Consider the following 20,796-nt stretch of genomic DNA (forward strand, 5'->3'; position numbering starts at 1 on the left):
GCTATCAGAGATTACCTGACTTTCCCAGCCTGCTCCATTATGTCTGTTACCATACCAGAAGAGGTATTTGGTTAAAATATTAGAATGCAAACATGCTATCCAGATTCAACTTAGCCACAGTTCATTACATGGGAAGCTTTCATTTTGGAGAGGAGGCTCTTAAGGACAACCTCATTGAAACAAGTGATAAGAAGAAGGCCATTTAAAGAAAGATACTAAGAGAGAGACCAAACATTCTCAGCTTTTTTCCTCCCATTTGCTTTTTTTCCTGCTCTAGAGACTTCAGGTCTTTCTAACTGCTTGGTTTAAGTTCTAGTTTCCTTTTTGTTCCCACAGAGGCCCAAGCAGAACCCCCTCCTGGGGAACCAGTCCCTGAGAAATCAATCAGCTTTGTAACTACCCACCTCCCAAGACAGAATACTTTCTTATTTCACAAAACATGGTCCCTCTCCATGTCAGATCAGTGTGCATTAAGGACAATAAGCAAAGGTCCCCTTCCAAATAGAATTGAATAAAAAACCAAAGCCCCACTTCCTGAGTTTCCAAAAATCTCTCAAAGAACCTTGCTCAGGTCATCACTTGGCTTCTAGATCTGGAGGCCATATAACCAGTCCCTCAAAATAAAAAATTTGGATTGTATTTTTAATCCTATTCACAATGTCCAAGAAATGAGCCAGAGTTTGCCTGATTCTGGATCTTAAATTTGTAAGCAAGTACATAAAATATAGGAGTTTCTGGATGGAGTGCCTCGAGGCAATCCAAGAGCACATTTTCCCAGAGGACCACCTCCTCTCTAAAGATCCTTCAGAAGTTTATTTTTATATCCTTATCCATACTTCATCACACATATACCTTCATTTTTGTTACTAGACTTCCCACTATCAATTCAAAGCCCTATCTTTCAGGTTAGCTTCAGCTCTTCAGGTGTTCACCAAAGTAATGGTTACCCCTGTGGCCCACCTGAAACTGTATGGCATCCATATCTTCCCATACCTAGACAATATCCTTTTACAGTCTCACTTCTAGGAGCTTGACAAGCTCTAGAATCTGTTCTTGAAGCCCACGGTTTTGTGGTCAACAAACAGAAAAGTCTCATCTCCCTAACTCAGAGGCTAAGACACTTAGGTGTCTTAAAAGACAAGTGAAAGGGTTGCATTGCCCCCTTTTCCATGAGACCAAAAACAAAAAACAAAACAAAAAAAAAAAAGAAAGAAAGAAATAGCTGTCCTGTTTGCAAGAGAAAAGCCATTAGGCCTAAACTATATTCTGTATTCACCTCCCCACTTGGACAAAGTTCCACTCTCCTCCCCTACAGTGGGTCCTTTTACCTTTCAGACACTCATTGCCAAACCTCACATCATCAGCATTTGTCTGACCTGAGAAGTCTGTTTTTTCCCTCCTTTGGTGGAGAAACACACAGGAGTTTCCTTACAAGACCCTCCAAGAGTAGTTTTCATCACAGATGCTAGCTTCCTGGGCTGGGAAGCTCAACTCAAGGCCCTCTGAGCTCGGGGAGTCTGGACTCAAACAGAACTAGTTTTAGTATCGGTTGGCTGGAGTTTCATATCATCAGGTTTGCACTACTCCTTCGCTTCCAAAAAGCCATCAGAAGATCACATGTTCTACTTCGAACAGACAACAAAACTGAAAAGTCATACCTGATTAGGCAGGGAAGTTTTTGCACAATCTCCCTACACAAGGAAGCCCATCAGCTCCTTTCCTGGGCAAAGGAGACTGTACTCTCCATTTCAGCACAATATATTCAGGGCTCTCTGAACAAGAAGTGGACTTCTTGAGTCACCATAGTCTAGATCCAGGGGAATGTACCCTGCACATAGCCCTTAAAGACACTTCAGAGTCCTACAGGTTGACCTATTTGCATCAGGCACAAACCACAAACTCCCCAAGGACTTCACCAGGTCCCACTTATTTAGAACAGAATTCTGACATGCCCCCAGGATGCCCTTCAGATGAACTGGTCTTCAGGCCTACTATATGTGTCCCTTCCGACACCCCTGATTTCCAGAGTACTCAGGATGATCATGCAGGAAAAAGCAAAAGTCATTCTCATAGCTCCCCATTGGCCCTACAGGCCTTGTTTCTCCCATCTGTTTACAATCTAAAAAGACATGACACAAAAGGATAAGGAAATGGTCATGGGGAAGAGATCAAGTTCATTGGTTCATCTCTCCCTCTGGGGCCATGGCCATGGCAGATGGGATGGAAGGAGGGCTCTTCATTTTACTTTGGGTTAGGCCTGATGGAACTGGCCTGCCTCTCTCCCCCTGTGAAGCCGGATTATGGTGAATGGGCTGGAGGGAGGGCTCTTCATCTTACTTGTGCTAGGCTCTAAGGAGCTGACCTCTACCTCAGTCAAAGCCCCATTCTCCACCCAGACTGGCTCCACCTAGCAACTGAATAGAGGTCTTATTTGAGAGCAGGTTATTCCAAAAAGATGGTAATCACACTTTTGGCATCCAGACAAGATTCCACCCTCAGGATATATGAGACCACCTGGAAAGCTTTTCTCAGATAGTCTCACAGAAAATCAATTTCGCCATCCACAGCAAGTGTTAAAGAGATTTTTTAAAAAAAAATTATTATAAATTCACAACTATGTACAAGACATATAACGACAATAAAGAAAAATAAAACAATTCATTTCACAACTTAGAATTGTGTTGCGGGTCCCCTTCTTGGGTTCTGTTCAATGTAAGTGGTCATTTTAAAGTCCAGTGCTGTCTTTGTGTAAATCTAGTCCAGAATGTCCGACCAAAGGTTCAGATGAGATGGAGGTTGTCTTCTTTTGTTTCTGTCTTTGTTTATAAAGTCAGTGGGTGGGAACCATTTGTCTATGAAAGGTCCTGATTTTGGTTGTCTTGCGTAACTTGCCAATCTATCAGACAGTTTTTCAGGTAGCCACAGGTCCCATACCTTTTCCCATCACCTATCTAAAGATATCTCTTCTGTTTTCCAGCATCTGGCAAGTTCTACACAGACTGCTGTAATGAGGAAATCTATGAGATGTTTATGTTTCAAATTTGAGTTTGTGTCTACATATATTGATAACAAAAGCATTTCTGTACATAATTTTACTTTTTGGTTGGTAATCAATGAAATTTGTTCACATACCAGTTGCCAAAATGTGTTTATTTTGGGGCAGTCTAGCCACACGTGTAGAAATGTGTTGTTATCATTACAACCATGCCAACATTTGGAGGAAACATTTTCAACCATTCTGGCTAGCTTCACTGGAGTCAAGTACAGTGCACCCACGTCTTATGCGGTCACCCTATACGCAGCTTTCATCTTACGCTGAAAACTGCACGACAAGCAGGAAATGGCATGTGCGTCCATGGCATGCCCATACGTGGAATTTATTTTAAGCGTGTGGGGATGTGTGTGTCCGGAATGGATCCCCCGCATAAGACAAGGGCACACTGTACCACTTGTGTATAATTTTCGAGGTGTTTTCTCTAATCAATGCTGATCTGGATTTAAAAGGGGTGGAAGACCAAACTGTAGTCCATTTTGAAATGGGAATTGAAAGATTCAAATCTGTTTCCCAGGTTAGTTCTATGCCACTGATGTTTTAGTAAGTTATCAATCATACAGTTGTAGATTTAAAATGTTAGTCTTTTGGTGCTTTGGGAGGGGGGAACACATCATGCCTCAAATAAGGTAAGTGGTCTAGGTGGTCCTCCTATTTCCTTTAATTTGTGTATAAAACAATTATCTGATGGAGATGAAACTAACTAGCCTTTAATGGCTCTAAATCTAAAGTTAGTTTGTCAATTGTTTATGGTCTGCCATTATGAAAAGGGTCTCAGACAAAATATATACCTTGTTCCCATCCCTGGAACTGATTGAATTTATCAGGGGAACAGAAGGATGTTAAAGAAATTTTAGAATTTCTCCAGGACTGCCTCAACTGAGGTCTTAAACCCACAACTTATGGCACCAAACTACTGTCTTGGTATCCATTTTATCTACCAGCCAAGGGCAACCTATTTCTTCCCATCCACATGTGAAGAGTTTTTAAGGGGGAATTTCTCTGTTCAGTCCCCTGACAGCTCATTGTTTTCCTTCTTGAGATCTCCATAAGGTACTAAAAGCCCTCTCCAGATCTACGTTTGAACCCCTAAAGACAGTCCTACTCTGAATTCTGTCCAAAAAGTACTCTTTCTCATAGCAATCACTTCATCCAGGAGTCTCAAAGCTAGCAGCCTTTTCTCTGGATCACTTGCTGTGTTGATTCTAATTTTCTTTCTAAAATAAATTATTCGTTCCATAACTCACAGCCCATCATTTTACCATCCTTCTGCCCTCATCCACTCTACCCTCTAGAAACACAGTAGCATAAACTGGGCGTCAGGCAGGATCTGAAACTGTACATCAAGCGTACCAGGTCCTTTAGGAGATTGAAAACAGTCTTTGCCTCCTTTTTACCTGCCTCCTTATGCAAGAAGGTGTCTCCTACTACTCCAACTTGGTGGATCAAAGGATCTTGTAGTACTTTTAAGACTAGCCAAGTGAGACATTGTAGCATAAGCTTTTGTAGACTGGGTCTGTTTCCTCAGTTGCATGGACTGAACTGGTGCCCAGGAAGGACCTTTATAATCAGATAGTATGAATAGCCATAACAATACAAAAATGTGGATATGGTGATGAGGTGACAAAGTCAGTTATAACTATGGTGAGTCAAAGGTCCTACAAGATCCCTTTACATACTGATATTCCAGACTAACATGGTTATGTCTCTGTATTCTACCACCTTGGTGGATCAAAGTGTTTATTTTTTGGCCTACAAATACCTTAGTCTTCCCAGACCACAAAATATATCAGCACACTCTACTAGGTTAGTGGTCACATCAGAAGCTTTTTCAACTAACACTCTCCTGGAAGAAATTTGCAAGACAGCAACTTAAGTCATGGCTTTCACTTTCACAGATCACTATAGGCTAGAGTAATATATTGTTAAAATATTTAGTAATTTTATGATTAAATAAAGTAATAAGTTGATTTTATAACTCATTGCCATTCAAATCAAGAGAGTGTCACTATTGTAAAGTATGAGTGCAGGCCTGGTTAAATTGGATTCAAACCTTTTTCAGGCCCTACTAGAGTAAACTAACTCAATGGGAAATTAGCAAGTCAATACTTATGTAATCTCCACCAATTTATTTATTTATTTATTTATTTATTATTTCCAGGATTTATATCCCTTCTTTCTCTGCAATGGAATTCAAGGCAGGTTACAATAACAGGTCTAATCTAGTTAAGACTAGATGTAGCGGGTCTAATCTAGCTAGGACTAAATTGTATTTAGGCCAGTGGGTCTACTTTAGTTGGGGCTGTTGATTTCACCCATTCACATTTGACCAGATGTTCAACAAAGATGCCTGTTTTATTCATAAAGTAAATTCAACCAGATTTATTCTTTATTATTCCAAGATTCTTCTAAAGGATGTTGTTTTCAGGGATATGTAGGTTGTGTTGAATCTAATCTTACAAGGTAAAGATTGTGCTAGATTACCAGCTGGAAGCATCTGAACCCTCTCATCCTTTTTTAATAAAGCTTGCTTACTAAGGTAAATTGCCAGATAGGAAACACAGAATGCCCTTTCCTTATTCTTTTAACAAAATATTTTGAAAATTGGATTTTGTAGAAGTGGCCCTTGTTCTGGAGAAACTGAGCAAGTGAGTGCAAAGGAAGCAACTTGTTTGCACAATGTGCATGCTTTGCAGTGCAGTTTTAGGTGTGTATGCTTAGGAGTAAGAACCAGTACATTGATGAGGACTTACTCCCAGGTATATAGGAGTGCATCCGGTGTTAAAATCTGCATGTGTATTTCCCCTCTGTATGGACTTTTGTTGCAAAGGCTGATGAAGAATTTAAAGGTGTTTATGTTTTCATTATCAGTTACTGGGTAGTAGGGAACAATTTAACTGATTACAAGTGACATTTTAACATGTTTAATAGAGGTATATTTTAGTTAATTCACATAGATAAAATATCTGGAAAGACCCTCTTTTTGTATGCACATTGTATTGTTTTCATCAATGCCATGAAAACTAAATATCCATTGAAACTTCATAATGTATAACTGTGAATCAGTTATTCACAGATTCAGAAATATTCTTACAGTACCATTTAAATCCACATTTTAATTCTATGATAGTATACTGTACTAGAGTACACTACTAGAGGGATGTGGTGGCTTAGTGATTAAGATGCCAATTCTAACGATCAGAAGATCGGAAGGTTGGCAGTTTGAGGCCTGAGTGCTGCATGATGGGGTGAGCTCCTGTCACTAGTCCCAGCTTCTGCCAACCTAGTAGTTCAAAAGTAGATAAATAAGTACCACTTTGGTACATTCTGTGAAGTCTTGCTGGCCCCATGACCACCAGAGCAGTACTCAGACAACACTGGCTCTTTGGCTTAGAAACAGAGATATGCACCAACCCCTACAGTCGGTTATGGCTAGACATTCATGTCAAGGGACCTTTACCTTTATACAGTACTAGGTGGAACAATTTCAAAATCAATGTATCTTTTAAAACCTCTTTTTATAGACAACATTTTGGATTGATAAAAGGTTTTTCGTTAATGTTAACTGTGCTTCCTTTCTCATGTTCACTTTCCCAAAAGCATCTCTGACATCACAGTTGGAGACATCTAGGTGCTAATATGTTTGGAAATATATGTTAATATACATATGCTAAGGTGCTATAAGATCCCTTTGTATACTGATTTTCCAGATTAACATGGCTGTGTCTTTGAATACATAAGCTAAGGCTACAGAATTAGTGCCAATTACATTTTGAATGTTCTGTATAACACACTCTTTCAAATACGTTTTATAAAAATACTGATTTGTGGAAATACAAGCCAGTACATAGGACTTTTGGAATACGCTGCACAACTTTTAAAACAATTTTCTTATTCATGAATAAATATGCTGGCCCAAAAACTGCACTAATAATCCTCTTCATCCACAAATTATGTATTTTTCTTTCTCTACCTTGTACTTTTTCACTTTTTCTGGTATTGTTACTAGAACTAGACATCACATATTACCCCACTAAATCTCCTAACTCACCATATTTAGTGGTAAGACATTGCTGTATTTTCTACACAGAGTTACCAGATAACATTACCTGTATAAATCTCAGATCTTTAATTTTTTAAAAAATCCTCCAACTGTTGGTCATGTGTCCCTGTTATGGAACAGTTGGCAGATATGGCTATGGCAGAAGCATTGTGCTCAGTCTTTTCTCCCTTCTGAGCGCTTAATGGTGACCTGTGTAGTCTGTAGTGTATCCTTTTCCTGTCTCCTTACTCCCATTGCACAGTGCTTTCCAAATCCTTCCTAATTCTGTCTCTCCTTCCATCAGTTTTCTTTCTATCATCTCATCAGAAGAGGGTAAAGAAATATAGAACTGCATGAATGTAGAAGAAATATCTTCAGTATTTATTGTATTTATGGGAAGAGTAAAGAATGCATGCCTTCACAGCAGCTGAAACTCACACTCACTGCTTCACCTATGTTATTGCAAACTCTGGAGAGCCATTCATTACATCCTTATAGTGTCTCTGCAATACTTCTATTTTGCCCTCTGTGTCAAAATGTCCCACCTAAATCTCTTATTTGTGGCACACAAATTATTACTACTGGCATTAGCTGGTCTTGCTATGTGTCACTGAGTAAATGGGGTGGGGGATCAGCTGCTCATTGTAATATATTAGATCTAGTAGTTGAGCAATAAGAATTAACTTTCTTCTCAAGCAAACAACAACAACAGCACCCCCCCCACACACACAGACAAACAACAACAACAACAACAACAACAATAATAATAATAATATAAAAATCTGGCATCTGCGAGCTAAAGAGGTGGCTTTCCAGAGTCATGTGGTGACTGTTCAGCATGCTTTGTATTAACCAGAGCCTGTTTAATGCCTGTATTGTCTTTTCCCATCCCCATCCCTAAAATGAACAGTCTTTTAAGGCACCCAGTCTGCTTCTCAGGTGCACTGGGCCATATTGTTTTTTTATGACACTGAGAAAAAAGAAGAAGATGCTCTGGTTTCTCTCTCGATTCTGCCCATACATTAGAGCAATTACCTGCCTTCTGATTCTTTCGTATTCTTTCACATTAATAAGATATCTCTCTTTCCTTCTATTTAGGGTCAGAAGGTACAAAACACTTCTTTGATTTGGGAGAGACAGAGGAGAAGAAATCACAGATTAGTGCAGACAGTGGTGTTAGCTTAACCTCCAGCTCCCAGGTGAGTGTAGTTCCTCTCAGAGTAGAGTAAAAGAGTTGTGAGATTCTTTGTTTGCTTTTAGTTGTAGTCACGATATACTGCTTGATATAACTATAGCGGCAACACACCATTGGTCCTGGTGTTCCAATGGTGCTGGTGGTACAGAGGGCAAAGCAGCTAACTGTAGATAGATCACAGTATGTAGAGCTAAGACAGGAAGCTATTGAATGGAGAAGAGAAACAAAAGTTAACTCTGAGCCTGTTTGCAAATCAGAGTGGAAGTGCGCTACGGAATTGTGCTACAGTTAGAGAGGTGATGGCCTGGAAGAAAACTGGGAAAATTTGGGGAAATTGTTCTCTCCCCTCAATCCTCCCTCCTCCAAAAAATTGAAACACACACCAGAAGGGTTTCTAAAGAAGCAGCAAACCAAGTACAATGATTGGATGTTTGTATCTTGACATGTTGCCTTGCTCACAAATATTTGGGTCTTAATTGGCCCTGGGAGAATTAATCAGGACCATATTTGAAAATACAGCATAGCACCCAATAAAAATGATCTGCCTTCCTCCAGCATTCTTAGAGAAAAACAATAGCAACTGAGAATCCCTTAGCCAGTTGAGGAGAAGAAAGGAAGAAATGCTGTAGGCAAGCATTCAAAAGCACCAGTCCAACTGCAGACCAACCACTGCTAGCAGCAGTTATAGAGATTAGGAGGAAATTGGACACTAAACAGATGGTTTACTCTCTCTGGGGCAATGAAGACAATTGTTGGATGGAGCAATTCAAAAGATATAGTCTTGGCCAGACAAATTTCTGTATTATTGATTCTAACAAGTGGGAAACCTGAAGCATTAGGCTTTCATTTCTGTAATAGAGTTGCCCCAAAGTAAGTATCTTGACCAAAGCTCCAAAAAGATATACAAAGTCTAAGGTGAATTATTTGTCTTCCTGTTCGTTGATGATTTCAGAAAAGCGATCTGGATTCTGTGGCAAGCATTGGACCTGCTGTTATGATCCGAAGCACGAGCCAAGATTCTGAAGTTAGCACAGTGGTAGGGCATGACCAAAGCGGAATGTTTGGGGTTTGGCTTTGTCAATTGTTTTTTGGGTCTGTTTGGATGCATGCACTCTTTCTAGTTGTGTACATTGTAGGTGCTATGGGTATGTCTCTGGGGTACACTCCCTTCCTAGCTCTCCACATTTATTGTAAAATACATATTGTTCTCGAATAGGCTTGAATGCCACATCCATTTCTATAGTATTGTTATATGATTATATTTTCCTTTCTGGGCTTATTGATACTATTAATTGTAAAGGAAAACTGAGTGGATAAAGTTATATGCAGAGGATGATGAATATCTAAATTTTCTTTGTGGAATATGTCAAATGACAAATGCTTTAATTGATTTGATTGCCCCTCATTTTGATCCGTTCAGGCACGCAGGATTGTGCTTAAGTAAGTAAAGATGTGATTATTATGTTAACCAAACTCCTGTATATGCAAGCTACTGTGCTGTAGACTTCCAGAGGGTAATTGACATATCTTTAAAAATGCAATAATCCCATTTCATACATTTTGCACTGCATTTGTACACACTCTCTCTCACACACATCATTTGTGAGTGCAAGAGTGGCTGCTGATGGGTCCTTGAAGTACCACTTCAGTAAACTGTATTTTCCATATGGGATATACCCTTAATCCATTGTTGATGGGTTGAACAAAGATAATGGTTTCTTGGCACACTACACACATTTCAATACTATCTAACCCCCATTCTCATGGGGGGGGGGTGCTCTTGACTTGTTCATCACATCACTTTGTTTGCCACACACATCTGTTCTCCTCACCTACAGGCTAGTTTCCACTGTCTTTGTTCACCAATGACCATCGTTAAAACTGGACTTTTGAACAACTGCTGGCAATTACCATTGTCAGAGTATAGCAGAGTATTTGATGAATCTTTGAAGCGTGTTCACAGCCCTCAGCGAAGATAACAGCAGAAGGATGTCTACCAGAAATGATGGAATGCGGGTCACCAGGAACTGTCCAGCTTTCACTGTCAGGCTTCTGCTGATTAATGACCAGACAAGCCAAGCTCCCGAAAGTGCTTATCTTTATTTACAAAGTGCAAACCAAATAACCAATGTGACTTTTACTATACAGAACTCACAATCCACTCCTCTCTCAAAAACCCACACAAATTACCGGAAGTCCCTGAGTTTATATAGACACAATGCCATGTGGTCCTACAAACTCAGCCTCTTCCTGTCCCACACAGAAAACTGTCCCCTTGTCTAAACAGACACATGTTCATCTTCAGACTTCCTGCACGCAGGCAGTAGAATGACCTTGTTGCTATGATCAGCAGCTGTAGCCCATCAGCTTCGTCCTCCGGGTGCTGATTGCTCATGGTCACCACACATCTAAACATTTCTTGTTAGTTGGCTTTTAACCCTTAACAGACTTGCCACTTCATTTCCATACATAAAGGGTTTTGAATTTGAATTTATATTCTCACACACAAATGGCATATACAGGTCTGTCCCTGGCTTTCCACTCCACCAAATGCATCTGAGGAAGTAGACTCAAGTTTACAAAAAAGCTCATGCTGCCAACTTTTCTTTCAGTTAGTCTGAAAGGTACTACAAGATCTCTCTACATACTGATTCTACAGACTAGCACATCTGTATCTTTGAATTCTCCCATATTACAGTTGGTCCTCCTCCATATACACAGGTTCTGTATTCTTTGATTCAACCATCCACCTCCTGAAAATATCCCACCTCACCCCTCCCAGATAAAAAAAGTGAACCTTGATTTTTCCATTTTATGTAAAGGACACAATTTTACTACACCATGGTATGTAATGGAATTTGAGCATCTACAGATGTTAGTATCCACAGGGGTTCCTGGAACCAAACTCTAGCTGATACCAAGAGTCTACTGTATTTTGCTTGGAATTATGGTATTACTGAGATTACAGTTAACTTTCAACTGATGATCTGAAACATCTTTGTTCTCAGTGGTGTATTGGATGATAAATCATAAACCTTATTAGACTATTTCTTTTCCTTTTCAGGTGAGCAACAGCTCTGGAGAGACACTAGGAGCAGACAGTGATTTGAGCAGCAATGCGGGTGATGGCCTTGGTGGGGAGAGTGGTGGAAACCTAACAGGATCACGAGGCACTGTATCAGATAGTGAAATTGAGACAAACTCTGCTACTAGCTCTATCTTTGTAAGAATCTGTTTTGTTCTGCTGTTGACGGTCATGGATGATGATAGTCCATATTTTAAAGGGAAATTTTGTAGGAAAGAGTAATCCTTTGGGAAGAAATGCCAGCAATAGTGGGCCAGTTTAGCTATCCAATACATGATATCCCCTAACTGTGTGTGCATGGGAGAATTTCTTTGATATTTTATAGCTTTTAACACTGAAAATTCTAGAATGTATACAAACAGCTTCATTTATATACTGCTTCATACTGAACTAGCAGTGTCTAAGCAGTTTACAACTGTAAGCTAATTGCCCCCAACAAGCTGCGTACTCATTTTAGAGACCTCAGAAGGATGCAAGCCTGAGTCAAGCTTGAGCCCTGGCTAGTATTGAACTCGCAACCTTATGTTTTTGAGTGAGTGGCTGCAGTACAGGCATTTAACCACTGTGCCACCAGGTCCCCTATATGTGGCAAGCACACTCACCTTTTATTATTAATTAGACCATTCTGCTACCCCTATTAAAGGCCTGAGTTTTTTCAAATGAAAAAAGTATACAGTTGTCCCTCCATATTTGCTAGGGCCAGGAACAAGGAACAAGGCCCCTGTGAATATGGAAAAACCGCAAATAACAAAAACACTGTTTTTACCTGAGAGGACACCTCTCTAGGAATCTCTAGGTTCTCCAGTGCAACTCTGTGGTCAATGTCCAACATACACTGACCACAGAATGGCACTGGAGTAGCTACAAATGGTCTTTCAGTGCAACTTTTAGTTAAAGTTGACCACAGAGTTGCACTGGAGGACCTAGACAGTCTTAGAGAGAACATATTAATGAAATCTGTGAATAATCAAATCCGCAAATATCAAAGCCGCAAATATGGAGAGATGACTGTATTTGAGTTGATTTGAAGTTGAGAAATGGCTAAAGTTCTTGTTTTGGCTGTTTTTCACCTATGGAATTCTGCTGAACAAGACTACTATTTCCTTTGCAGAATAATCTTGGTAGTTATAATACCTAATGAGGAGGAAAACAAATATCAGCTAAATTGATGTATTTTACATGTTGTTCATTTTTTCTTTAAAGGGTAAATCTCATAGTTTGAAACAGACAATAAAAGATAAAAACAGCAGTCTGGCAAGAACTATAGAAGATTCAAGCCAACGAGTTTATCTCTGTGAGGGTCTTCTGGGTAAGAGATAGTTTTTGTTTTATTTGTAATATGATGGTTAAAAGCTTAGATATTTCATTTAATTAGCAGCACCAGTATGTCTCAGTATTTGGAATATATACACATACACATACACACACACAACAAGGAAAAAGGAATGATAGAGTATATTAGAACAATTCTCACTACACATACAACAGTAAGTACATTTCTATACCGCTTATCAGTGCACTTAAGCACTCTCTAAGCGGGTTACAAATTGTAAGCTAATTGCCCCCAACAATCTGGGTACTCATTTTAGTGACCTCATAAGGATGCAAGCCTGAGTCTAGCTTGAGTCCTTTCGCTGGTATTGAACTTGCAACCTTATGGTTTGTGAGTGAGTGGCTGCAGTACAGGCATTTAACCACTGCACCACAAGGGCTCAAAGTACTCACACAGTACTTTGATACCACCCTAACTGCTGTGGCTGCATCCTGTGGAATTTAAATTGTTTTTCAAGATGCCCAGCTGTCCAAGCAAAGTGCTATTGTCCAGTTGCCTCTAATGTTTATTTCCAAGAGAAATCCATAGGCAGTGAAGATAACAAGTTGCTGGAAGCCAGTGCTTTGCTATAAAGTACTTGTGCCTGCTGAGTGGTGGTGGTGGTGGAAGGAAGAAGGAATCTCATTGCTGCTGTTGGGGGTGATGACTTGAGGATAGTAGAAGGGTGGCTTTCCAAGACTGGCCCTGCAATTCTTAGTCTTGGATGCCTGCCACTTTCATAGCCCAAGGTCCCCCCTTCAGAATCCTCCTTTAGTTTTGGGGTGATTGGGTCTTCAGGTGATGTCACTGTATGTTAGTGTGTCTGTTAGTTTTGTGTTCTTTGTAGTGAATGTGGCCACTCCTTGATTTAGGGCTAAAGAAGACAAGTCAGAGTCAGAGTTAACAAAATAACAAGAGAATTAATGTGTTTTGTTATATCCTGTAGAAAAGTTAATGCTTTAACAATTTCCAGTCTTAGTTCCAAACATATACTAATATTTGACCTGAGTTATGCCAGACCTCTCCCTTCAGCCAATTCACACAACCAGTCTACATTCACCCCCTGCTGACTTCCAGCTGACTCTTCCAACTATCAACTGTCAAAACTCCCCTGACTGCTCTCAACTGTCTCTCTGTTAGAATCTCTTTAGACATACATTCCTACTTATATATTTTCTGATCCTTTGCAACCCCCCTTCACAGCCTCTCTGAACTGTAATTCACTGCCTTGAAGCCAAGTCTGCCTAGCAACTCCTTCATGTGCCTCTCTTTTGGAAGTCATTGCTTCAGTGGTTCCCAATGAAGAGTAATGAGATCTAGCAGCTTGACATACACAAAACTTTATAAGACCATTCCAAAACCTTAGCCTCATTTTTTTATTTACCATACATACACCTATATAATGCATTTCATTTAATAACACACACCATAAACAAAACAGTACTTCCTGATCTGTGAGCCAGTGTGGTGTAGTGGTTTGGCCATTGGACTATGACTCTGGAGACCAATGTTCAAATTGTAGCTCAGTCATGAAACAGTGTCATTGTGTGACCTTGAGCAAGTCACACTCTCAGCCTCAGAGGAAGACAAGGGCAAACCCTCTCTGAATAAATCTTGCCAAGAAAACCCCATGATAGTTCACCTTAGGGTCGCCTTAGGGTCACCATAAGTCAGAAATGACTTGAAGGCAAGCAACCACCACCATTACATGTAGACTTTTATAAGTTAGACATTGACAACACGCCTGTCAATGATACATATACACTACTAATTTTTTCTTCAAACCCACCCAAAACAATTGAAATTCACATGCACAACTCTCCCAGAATTATACAGGTATCTCCAACAGAGCAACTGACTTAGCAAAGTCCAGTACACATGATGGTACTTCCAGCAGGTTTTCTCTTTCATGACAGCATCTGTCCACATACGTAGCTCTTGCTGGGCAGCCCCTTTTATGTACAGTCTAGCCCCTCTCAGCAAGTAGGAACCATCCGGTCCACAAAAGTGGTCCCCTTTCCAGATGCTGTTGACCCATGGTGCATAATTGATGACTGTACTGATGGTAAATGAATGCCAAATAGAGATTATGAATGCCATTTTATCGAGTTGAGTCCTGTAGGCATTCCTTTTGCTTTCTTTTCCTACTTTCCATTCCTTTATCACTGTCTTTGCCACTGTCTTTGGCTGTTCTTTAATAATTAATTTGTTTTATTTTTTTAGGAATTCTGTTTCTATCTGTGCAGGAGCAAACACTGATGTTGGTATTTTTAGGAGTTAAACTTGCTGTCAATGTCATTCTCTTTGATTTCATGTTATATATCTCTAATTCAAGCGTCCCTTTCTCTTCCCATCTTTCTTATTTATCTTAACTTTTTTCTCATATCCCTCTCTCCTTAATTTTCTTTCATGTTGCCACTCTTTTCCTCTTAATTCTCTCTTATGTTGCGGTTCTCTTAATTCAAGCCTAATCAAGTCAAGCTCCTTCTCTTCCACCCCCAGATCATTACAAGTTTGCTCAAAATTCGTTGAAATAAATCAGTTATCTCCTTTGGAATACTTAGGAAGTATTTTTTTTACATCAAATAGAAGGGAACCATTAGTGTTACTGTTGACAACCTTAGTAATGTAGAGATTAAACTGGCTGTTAACTCCAGTTCTTACAGTTTATGTTATACCAGTGATGGTGAACCTATGGCAAGCGTATACATTTCTACCTCATGAGAAACTCCTCCTGCTTGAATTCCTGCTCTCTTAAGGCTAGCCTAGTTAGTTCAATTATTTCTTTTATTTTTCATACTTCCCCACTATGATTTCAGGCATGGTAGTGTCTAAAATCTCCATTATGTTCTCCACCTGCTCTTTCCCTTGAACTGGGTTTTCCAAAGTTGGTTTTACTATCTTGGGAGACATACTCTCAGTATCTCCTTACGTTTACCCAAAACTTTTACCTCAGGAAATAGTTTAATAAGAACCAAGACACTTTCCTTTATGCCTGTTTCTTATCAATAGGGTGATTTCCTACTTTACCACAAACATTTACCTCAGAAATCACCTTTCCCTTTTTATTTTTGATCTGACAACTTTGTTTTTACTGGGTGGTTTCACTGGGTTTCTGGCTGTAGCTCCACATATTTTACCACAACGTTTACCTCAGGGGTTACTCTGTATTCATTTCAAACTTGGTAGCACCTCCTTCTTAGGTACTTAAACTGTTTGTTGGTAATCCCCTGTTACCACAGCTTTTTATCTCAGGGATCACCATTTTTAAACTGCATAGCGCCCCTCTGGTACTAAAATTGGGTCTTTTCACCACTTCTTGGTAGTCCCCTACTTTACCAAAACAGTTACCTCAAAGATTACTCTTGTCTGTCTAGAACACACCACTTCTGATACAATTCTGCCTGCTGTCCCCACACAAGATCTCCTTTTGGCTTTCCTTCAACCAAATGGATTTTCTTACAGGATCACTTGATCTTGTCACTGGATCTTTCAATCTCCTCACTGAATCATTTAATCCCACCACTTGACAACAAATATATGTGATGTTGGTCTTCCCAAGACTCGCTCCACAGTTCTTAAGTCTTGGATACCTGCCACTCTCACCTTCACCCAAGATATCTCAACAGAATCCTTTTAGATTTGGGGGGACTGGGTCTCCAGGTGATCTCATTGTGTGTGTGTGTGTGTGTGTGTTAGTTTTGTGTTCTTTATGGTAAGCATGACCACCCCTTGATTTAGGGCTAAAGAAGATAAGTCTGACTCAGAGTTAACAAAATAACAAGAGAATTAATGTGTTTTATTATATGCTGTAGAAAAGTCAGTGCTTTAACAAGTTCCAGTCTTAATTCCAAACATATACAGTTGGCTCTTTTTATACACAGATTTTTTATATATGGATTCAAGCATCCATGGTTTGAAAATGTTCCAAAAAAGTATAAAGTTCAAATATCAAACCTTGATTTTCTATTTTTTTTATAAGGGACACCATTTTGCTAGGTCATTATATTTAATGGGAATTGATTTTGTTATCCTTGGGGGAATCTTGGAACCAAACCCCAGCGTATAACAAGGGTCCACTGTACTAATATTCAACCTGAGGTATGTGAGACCTCTCCCTTCAGCCAATTCACACAACCAGTCTACATTCACTCCCTGCTGACTTCCAACTGACTCTTCCAACTGTCAGCTGTCAAAACTCCCCTGACTGCTCTCAACTGTCTCTTTTGGAATCTCCTCACACATATTTCTGCTTTTATACTTTCTTTTCATTTTTTAATTTTTTTTATCTATACTTTTTATTGAGTTTATACATGAAAAGTATAAACCAAAGACATAAACTGAGACAGCAACATTAACCAACAAAACAAAACCCTGTTGCATCCCCCCAAGCTTATATACACGACTTCCCACACCCCCATACCTAAGACATGAATATGTATCTTTTGTACATAGAGACTAACTAAAAAAAGAAGTTGGCAGCATGAGCTTTCGTAGCCTTAAGTCTACTTCCTCACCAAATGCAACTGAGGAAGTAGACTTAAAATCCCAAACACTGCAGAAATAATCCAGTTTGAGACCACTTTAACTGCCCTGGCTTAGTCATAGAGAAACCCGGGAATTATGGTTTATTGTGGCACCAGAGCCCTCTGACAGAGAAGGCTAAATGTCCCACAAAAAAATGACAGTTTCCTGAATTCCCTAGCATGTAGCCTGAGCAGTTAAAGCTGTATCAAACTGGGTTATTTCTGCAGTGTGTTTTGGACCTTAAGTCTAAGGGCTCATTTCCACTACAGTTTTCAGTGAATCACAGATTGGGGTATATAACCGTCATTCCCACTTGAAATCGATTTTGATCCTTATTCAATCGATTTCAGTGGCGGTAAAGTAGGGCAAATGCAAAAAACAAAAACAACCCCCCCCAAAAAAAAAAAACAAATCGGTTTTCCTGATTGTAGTTTCAAAGTGGTTCTTTTTAGAAGAATCGATTCTGAAGCATGTCCAGTAAATGGGAATGCCAGATCAGAATTGATTCATGCTGGAGGGTAGGGACGAATGGCAGAGGGGTGTGGGTTTACCATGCCTCCCCAGATTTTGAGAGATGCCACACACCCCCTAGTGCTGCCTTTGTTGGTGTGACATGGGTGTTTGTTTTTTGTTTTTAAATACAATTCATTGATGAATCGTTAGAATAGCTTAGCAACTACTTGCCATTCTAACAATTCATCGATTAATTATATTTTTTTACAAAAAACCTGCCATACTTGGAATGTGTGATCCAAGCAAGGCAGGGGTCTGGAGGGGGCCCCTGGGGGTCTCCCTTCCCCCTGCCATGCTTGAATCGGGTGATCCAAGCATGGCCGTGGTCTGTTTTGTTTTGTGCGTCTGAGGGTGTGTGTGTGTGTGTCTGACTGACTGACTGACTGAGGAGGGGGAGTTGTTCCTCGCCGTCTCCCTCGCTTGCTCGGCTCCCAGCCCCCCCTTCAGACACGTACACACACACACACACCCTCAACACACTCCTCTTGCCTTGATGATTGACTACTACTAGTGGGTATGACAATTGTGCAAAAAAACCAAAAACAAAGCAATTACACTGAGGTAAGGAAAAGATCCCCATAGTAGTGGGAACAAGGGACCTTTTGGAATCTATTTCCAAAACGGAACAAGGAATCAATTTAAACTGCAAGTGGGAATGAGGCCCTAGAAAGCTCATGCTGCCAACTTTTTTCTTTCAGTTAATCTCAAAGGTGCTGCAAGATCTCTCTACATACTGATTCTACAGACGAAGATGGCTATATCTTTTAATTCTTCCACTGTGTATCTTTTATGTACCTCTTAATCAATTTTCTCTACATTTACTCCTTCACATATAGTTACGAGGTTAAACAGTTTTTTCATACGTCAAAACTCAAAAGCTGCTTGTATTGTCATCCCTCTCTTCTTTTTAAGGAATTGAATAAATGGATCCCAATCCTTCAGAAATTTGTCTGGTAATTTTTGTCTGATCGTAATGGATAATTTTTCCATTTCTGCCACTCTCTAATGTTTTTAACATCCATTCTTCTTTGGATGGTATTTATGTACCTCTGCAGCTCCCCTTCTCTCTGAAGCCTTGAAGCCAAGTCTGCCTAGCACTTCCTTCACAAAGGGCAACTGGTGGGGTGACCCAATGTAATGGGAAGAGGAAGTGGGAATCAGGGATGGAGAGCTTCAGCAAATGGGGAGACTAGAGATGCTGATTGGAGAGAATGCAGGGGGAGGATAGTTTGTTTGAATGTATATTTTTCAGTGTGAGATACGTGTTTTGTTTTGTGGCAGGGTGGGGGAGATAAAGAGACTGTGATTTTTTGTTTTGTGGTTTCAAAGTTGGGATGATAGACTTCCTTTGAGTAGGAATTTAGGAAGATGCCGAATGAGCAGGCAGGAGACAGAGAGTCAATGGTCTATGGTTTCAGATACATTCTGAGCTCAAATTCTATATCTACCTCATTCAGATTCTTGGGAAAGCCATTTGTCTTTTAGCCTCGGCAGTTTGTCCTGTGAAATCAGTGATCTGTGATTGGCTATGTCCACCATAGCAGCTATTTAGGACCATCTTTCCTAGTAGCCATTTTGTGCTGTGACCTGTTTCCTCAGAATTCTTAATTTGATCCCTCAGTCCAATTCTAAATTGCCCACTAGACTGGAGTTTCATTATATAGCATAATCACTTGCTTGCAGATTTCAGAACTCTGTTACTCTGTATGTTAAAAATAGCCTCACAGGGGAGTGCAAGAGTTGTTTAATGGGGCATGAGACTTAGAGGCCCTGATCCCCCCCTTCCCAAATCTCTTTTGTGCTGGAGGAGAAGAGAAAGGCAAGGAAGGCACTTGGATCCTCTGCTGGAGGGAGAAGGAGAGCTATTTCCTTATAAAATGTGAAAATTTGAATATACATGAATTTGTGAATGAAAACATGAACATTAAACAAACAAATATTTTTATTCATATATTATGTCAAGTGTGTGTGCAACATCCACATGTAGATGTAAAGAGGATCACCATGGTAAAAAATTTGAGAACCACTGACTATACCTGTTTATCTAACTCTAACCAAGCAAGTTTTAAAAAGACTGAGCTTTCCTATAACTTCCAGGAATTTATGGATTTAATACATAAGAATATGCTATGAAATATTGAGTATGATAATGGTGAACATTATCTTCGTGTGTTTGGATTGTTATGGGCAGTCTTTTGACTGTACCTTGAAATAAGTTGCTCACTGCAGGTTTTCTTCTGAAGTCTTATTAATCTAGAGAAGTTGTTCAGTCTTACCATTTTTTCTTTCTTCTTTGCTGCCATGTTGCTGCTTGCTTGAAACTAAAAAGGGAGGGATAAAGGATCTGTCTGGGACCAGTTAGAAGATGCTGCCATGGAAACCTTCTCTATGAGTAATAATTTCTTCTTTCTGCTTTTCTGTGTGTATCAAAAATTATTTCGTGTGTATTTCTGTGCACTCAGACCTGTCCTGCTCTTGTTCCTAAGTTCTGCATCATTTTCATTTGGAGGCTATTCATAGGTGCAGTCACCCAGAATGAAAGGAAGTTGGTGTGCTGCCATAGGAAAACTAACTGTTAGATGGGACAAAAAGTGCTGGTGACACATGCAGTATTTTAAGATAGGGAAACATCTTGTATCTCCTGATTTGTTTTTATCTTACTAATCTTTTATTAAAACTGGTTTTTTTTTTGCAGTGGATTTATTTTATTTTTATATGTGTGATTAGTCAAACATCTTGTGTTTTCAGTTCAGTGTGAAAAACCTCTTGTGTTTTCACTTCATTGTGCTTTGTCTTCCAAAATTTTTCTGAGCTTTGAATTAATATACTTAATGGTATCTAGGTAAAGAACGCTCAACACTGTGGGACCAGATGCAGTTCTGGGAAGATGCTTTTCTGGATGCTGTGATGTTAGAGAGAGAAGGAATGGGAATGGACCAAGGGCCTCAAGAAATGATTGACAGGTGCAGTACAGAGTTTTACACGCTTTATCTGTAAAATGAAACCTTTTAAAAAATTAGACATAAGCTAAGTTTATATTTGGAGCATCTAGTACTACATCAATGGAAGG

The 20,796-nt window shown here is 39.7% G+C and overlaps 1 protein-coding gene across 48 annotated transcripts in view; it reads left to right on the forward strand.

The window, feature by feature from the left end:
- Positions 1 to 20,796, forward strand: part of MADD (MAP kinase activating death domain) — a 156,920-nt gene that overhangs the window by 81,540 nt on the left and 54,584 nt on the right. For 15 of the 48 annotated variants that reach the window (XM_089521626.1, XM_089521601.1, XM_089521603.1 and 12 more), the window contains 6 exons: positions 8,193 to 8,293; positions 9,242 to 9,325; positions 11,354 to 11,512; positions 12,578 to 12,683; positions 20,056 to 20,118; positions 20,569 to 20,689. In XM_089521626.1, coding sequence (XP_089377752.1) covers positions 8,193 to 8,293; positions 9,242 to 9,325; positions 11,354 to 11,512; positions 12,578 to 12,683; positions 20,056 to 20,118; positions 20,569 to 20,689 — 634 coding nt within the window. The remainder of the gene's footprint in view (positions 1 to 8,192; positions 8,294 to 9,241; positions 9,326 to 11,353; positions 11,513 to 12,577; positions 12,684 to 20,055; positions 20,119 to 20,568; positions 20,690 to 20,796) is intronic. The other 33 variants (XM_089521604.1, XM_089521611.1, XM_089521628.1 and 30 more) reach the window with 5 other exon arrangements.

The sequence above is a fragment of the Sceloporus occidentalis genome, unplaced genomic scaffold, assembly GCF_023333645.1.
Source record: "Sceloporus occidentalis isolate IW3139 unplaced genomic scaffold, rSceOcc1.0.p SCAF_4, whole genome shotgun sequence".
NCBI lineage: Eukaryota > Metazoa > Chordata > Lepidosauria > Squamata > Phrynosomatidae > Sceloporus > Sceloporus occidentalis.